The following is a 5,208-nucleotide window of genomic DNA, read 5'->3' as shown; positions in this document are numbered from 1 at the left end:
TTGCTTTAGAAAGACAGCGTTTACTTTTCATTGGCCTTGTGTGGCATGGGGGTGCAGGGAGGGCGCTCTCCAGCTGCCCGCAGGTCCTGGGCCGGGGCCGGGGCCATTCAGAAGATGCAGGTGCAGCCCACGGCGATGGTCTCCATGACTGCGCGCTGGCGGCAGGGCCCGGTGCGCGGGGGCAGCGGGCAGAGGCGGCGGCGCACGGGCACCTGGCTGAACACGGGCACGCTCACCATGCTGCGGTCCTCCTGCATGGTGAAGGGGTTCACGCAGCCCAGACACAGGCACCGCGCCTCGGGCAGGTCCGCGGGGATGCGGGTGGGGTCGTGGTTGATGCTGCAGGAGGACGGGAGAGAACGCAGGGCTGCTGCTGGTGGTGTGTTTGGGAGGGGGGGGGCAGCAAATTGGCCCCCACGCCCCACGCCTCTGCTTTTCCTAACCCCGGGTTTTCATTCCCCGGCAAGCCTGTGTTTCGCCATAGGAAGGACAGTAATCAACTCCGTGTTCCGGGTGAGAAAAGGAACCATGGAAGGCAAGTCAGGCACCCCAAGGTTATCCAGGTTCAAGGACACCAGTCAGTCACCCAGTTTTCTTCTTTCCTCCAGCAAGATCCTTATCCTGCTACTACATGGTGCTGTGGGGTCTCAAAGAAGCTAAGGACCCTCTGCCTCCCCACCCCCTTACTTATAGTCTTGAGAAACTTAATCCACGGGAAGTTAATATTTGAGAACATTTAGGCCTAATTCTCACTAAAAGAGGAGTCAGGAGGCCTGGGGTCTATTCTGACTTAATTTCTATTTATGCAACAAATATTGTTCACGCACCCACCCATGGGAACGAGTCTGTCCTTGGCCTAGGGTGTTCACTGATGGACAGCACAGAGGAGTTCCCTCCTACAGCTGAGAGGATGGGGACTTGGACCTTGTCTTCACTGTGTCTCGGTTTCCTCGTCTGCTAAACGTGAGGGGTGAACTTGACTTGTGGACCTGCAGTGTCAGGATCACCTGGGAACTTGTTAGAAATGTGGAATCTGTGTCCCCCATCCCCCCACCCCCTCTTGATCAGAACCTGCATTTTTATAAGATCTCCTAAAAGTCAAGGGCACAGTACAGTGAGAGGCCCAGCTTTGGAGGACGCTCTATCCACTGAGCCAAACCGGTTTCGGCTATTTGGAGGATCTTAATGGCCACTTCCAATGGCCACATTCCAGATATGGTAGCCACTAGTCACATGTGGCTATTTACATTCATCAAAATTAGCTTCCCAGTCACACCAGCCACACTTCAGGTGCTCAAGAGCCACATGAGGTTGGTTGGACTTGACATCATCAGAGAATGTTCTATTGAACATGCTATTCTGGACATCGGTTGTGTGGCCTGAGTTTGTGAGAGGACCCTTCAGGGTTAGTCTGTTTCGTCATTATTCATTCAACACATATAGATGTGGCTTCTGAGTGCCAGGGGCTGTGCTAGGAAGTGGAGCTACAACCAAGCTAAGATACCACCCCTTCCATCTAGGGGCAGCAGGTTGTGACTCTCAAACCTAGCTGTGCCTCCTCATCACGTGGAGATGTATAAAATCCCACCTTCTGGGCCTCAGCCCTGGAGGTTTGGATTAGATGGAGCATGAGAATCTGTAGAAGGTCCTAGTCTAGCATGAGACAGATATGGACACAGTCAACTCAAGACCACCCGGAAGTGCTGTAACTGTAACTGAGAGGTGTACACAAGACACCCCAAGCTGGAGGAAGTGACGTTCAGGGAAAGCCTTGCAGGTGCTTCAGCGGGGACTTGGAGAACAATAACAGCAGTGTTCTGCATGGATATCTCATTTAATAACAAACCTAGGAAGTAGGTACTTCTATCACCTCCACTGAGGAAACTGAGAGGCTAAGCAACTTGCCTAAAGCCACCCAGCAAATAAGAAGCAGAGCCAGGATTCCATCCCAGGCGTCAGGCCTCTGCATCCAAGGTCTTAACTCTTACAATGATGGGGACAGTGGGCAAGGTGCCCCCCTCCCCGTGCAACCCGCAACATGCAATGCAGCTTGCCCACGGCCACCCAGCCTGGCCTACCTGTAGCCCCATGGTGACAGGCTTCTCTTGTTGGACAGCCACAGCTGCAGGTTGACCTCACACTTCCTCCTCACTGGCTCAGAGCTGTTCCTCAGTTGGGCCACCATCTCCCCGAGGTTTCTCTCGTATTCCTCCATGCGGGCGTATGGTTTTGCCCTCGATACCAGGTCCAGTGGCACCTGGTGAGGCCCAGGGGCCACGGTTCCAGGCCGCCCTTGCCCCTTCCTCTTGCTTTTGGGGTTCCTGGGCTGGCCCAGCCCCAGGAAGATGGAGATGGTAAGAAGAAATAGCTGAGGAGGAAGGTCATGGGTCAAAGGTCAGAGAACCAGGACTCCCTCTGGGCCAAGAGTCAGGGCTCAGAGTGGAGAAAAAAAAAGAGGAAAGGCCTTATGGGAGTGACTCTTACCTGCCATGCCCTGTCTTGGTCCCACCAGCCCACCACTCCTGTGTGCCAACACGTTTATGCACCACACTCATCACTAAGTCTTGTCTATTGCACCCTTCAAACATCTCCCTGCCCATTTGAACTGATGGAAAGGTTTTTAAGGGCCAAGGATGGGTCTTTTCTAAATATCATTACTTGTAAATGAAGTCTATTTTTCTCCTTGGGGGGGGGGGGGCGGGAATCTCCCACCCATCCACTTCTCTCTATCTGCATCAGTGTTCTCACTTCCCTGAACAGCTCAACAGTCCCCCTCCCCTCCTCCGAATCAATTCTCCACATCTAGAACAGCTATTTGAAATGCAAATCTAATAAAGTCAGTTTCCGGGGCCTGAGCTTCCTCTCACACCCACGTCTCAGCCTCTGGCCTTCTCTCATTCCCTTCCTCTCACCATGCTCCTTCCTGCCACAGGGACTTTGCACAGGCTACTACCTGCAGAGGGCCTCTCTCCTCGCCCTCTAAATGCCTCTCTAGTGTCACTTCCTTACGGAGGCCTTGGTGGGCCTTCTTGGGCTCTCAACACCACATGCCTCTTGCATGACTACAGTCTTACAGTCTCTGAGTGTGATTCTCTTCTAGGCCTGTCCCCCACTAAGCACAGACCCCATGAGGACAGGCATTGCGCCAGTTTCCTCACACTGTCCTAGCCCCCGTGTCTGAGTGAATGAGTGGCTGTCACCATCCTTGCCTTCTGTAGCTCACAGTCTGGGAGAAAGAACAGGTGGTGAACAAGAAAGCAAACACCTAAATCTCCCTAGAGATACGTGCGATGGTGGGACCCTGCAGCACATGGTTAGAGAAGAACAGGGCCACCCGCTTAGCCAGGTGGCAGTGTAGGGTCCCGCAAAGCCTTTCTGGGGTGCAGGCATGTCAGGTGAAGTTTGAAGGATAAGAGGGAGGCAGATGGGAAACAGTGTGAGAGGAGGTTTGAGTTGGTTAAGAGCTTTGCTGGAAGGAAACAGTGAGGCCTAGTAGAGTGTGGGTGGCGGGGAGGGGGCGGGGGGGCGGGCAGGGGGAGGGGGCATGAGATGAAGTTGCGGAGGGGGGCAGGTGGAGGCCCAGGATCTCTGTTGGACTCCATGGCACCTGTGCTCTCCTCCTCCACCCCTAACCCTCTGCCTGCCCCACCCCTCGTCCTCCCTCACCCACCCCTCTCCACCCTCACCTGCCGTCCATTTCTGCCCTCAGAACCCGGAGTGTCAGGAAAGCCCCTGGCTCACACAGGAGAGGCCCCGGGGGCCAGCAGAACCCAGACTCCTCAGGAAGCCGGGGAGAGAAGGGCCAGGGCTTGGGGGAGGGCCAGGGCTGGCAGATGGGGGAAACCTTCAGGGGGAGTTTCATCTCCTCACGGAATCTAGCCAGGCCCCTGCCTGCCCTGTGTCCCTCACCCCACGGTTCACATGGCCCGCGCCTGACCTTTCCAGGCTACCCAGCAAGTCTTGACCCTTGGAAACAAGTTTGAGCGTAGTCCCTCTTGGCAGAGCCATTTCCTGGAGCAAAATCCACGACAGAGAGTCAAGTCACTACATTCTTCCTTTTTGGTCCCAGATCCTGATGCAGAAAGATGTCTCCCTAACCATAGGCTTTCTCCTCGCATCTGCGTCTCTCACTCGGTGTTCTCACACTCTGGCTCCTCATGCAGAGGGACACGGAACAGAAGCAGAGGCCCCTTCTCTCATGTTGCAGGTGGGACACAGAGACACAGAAGGGCTTGCCCCGGGTCACACCGCCTGGCTCTCAGCACCCAAGGACTCGCTGGAAAAACCCCGATAACTGAGTTTGCCAGGATCTCCCCAGGTGCCTTTGGCCTGAAAGGGCTTCAGTGTGGACGGGCCCAGTTCAGGAGCCTGAGCTACTGGCCATGGCTGCAGGCTGTGAGACCAGTCTGTTTCTCTCCAGCCCTGGGGGAGAGGGCAGAGGGAGAACTCGGCCGATTCCAAGCCAAACAGAGCCAGACATTAATCAATAGGAAAGAAGTACGGAAACACTCGGGCCCTCAAAGGGGTGGGGGTGGGGAAGCGCCACGTACCAGGTTGTACAGCCAGTCCATCCCGACGAGCCAGGCGGTCGGCCTGCAGCTGCCGCCCGCCTGGAACCCCAGATGCCTCCTCCAAGAGAATGGCAGCAACAGGATGGAGCGAAGCAATTATAGCTCATCAGGGGGCTGCCGGGGGTGGGTGGGCTCGTCATCGGCTTGGGCCCCCAGCTGGTTGGGCCTGGCGCAGTGGCAGGCGGTGAGGGGCGTGGGGGCAGGCCAGGAACCGGCCGAGGTGCCCAGGGGCTGTTGACTAAGGGACAATGCCCTGTGTGTCTGGTGGGGCTCTGGCGGGTGGCACCTCCGTCTGTGGCCTGCGGCCGGCCGGCCGGCCAGCACCCACAGGGCCTGCTAAGACAATCAGCTTCGTTTGCTTTGGGGATGGCAAGGGGGTGAGGGCAGAGGAGGGACGGGCTGTCCGTTGGTCAGGAGAGCAAATGTTCTCAGAGTGTGCTGGCCAGGAGCAGGACACAGACCCCATCTCCCAGGGAAACAGACACAGGCGCTCTGGCCTCACCCGGTCTCAGGTGAGCTCAACAGCCTTTGGTGACGGGAGTTTTGCTTCCTTAGTTCACAGGCGGGGAAACTGAGGCTGGAGCAGGAAGGGACTTGTGCAGGATGACACAGTGAGCTACAGAGGACAGAGCTGGGG

The 5,208-nt window shown here is 56.4% G+C and overlaps 1 protein-coding gene across 1 annotated transcript; it reads right to left on the bottom strand.

The window, feature by feature from the left end:
* Positions 1–4,616, bottom strand: IL17B (interleukin 17B). The gene is made up of 3 exons (XM_006097429.2): positions 4,551–4,616; positions 2,079–2,368; positions 1–339 (listed from the first exon to the last, which is right to left on the bottom strand). The coding sequence occupies exons 1-3, from the start codon at positions 4,569–4,571 to the stop codon at positions 108–110; spliced, it is 543 nt and encodes a 180-aa protein (XP_006097491.1). The 5' UTR covers positions 4,572–4,616; the 3' UTR covers positions 1–107.
* Between the last annotated feature and the right edge of the window lie 592 nt (positions 4,617–5,208).

This window comes from Myotis lucifugus, unplaced genomic scaffold (assembly GCF_000147115.1).
Source record: "Myotis lucifugus unplaced genomic scaffold, Myoluc2.0 scaffold_202, whole genome shotgun sequence".
Taxonomy (NCBI): domain Eukaryota; kingdom Metazoa; phylum Chordata; class Mammalia; order Chiroptera; family Vespertilionidae; genus Myotis; species Myotis lucifugus.
The sequence above is the reverse complement of the archived record's forward strand: the minus strand, read 5'-3'. Positions and strand labels throughout refer to the sequence as shown.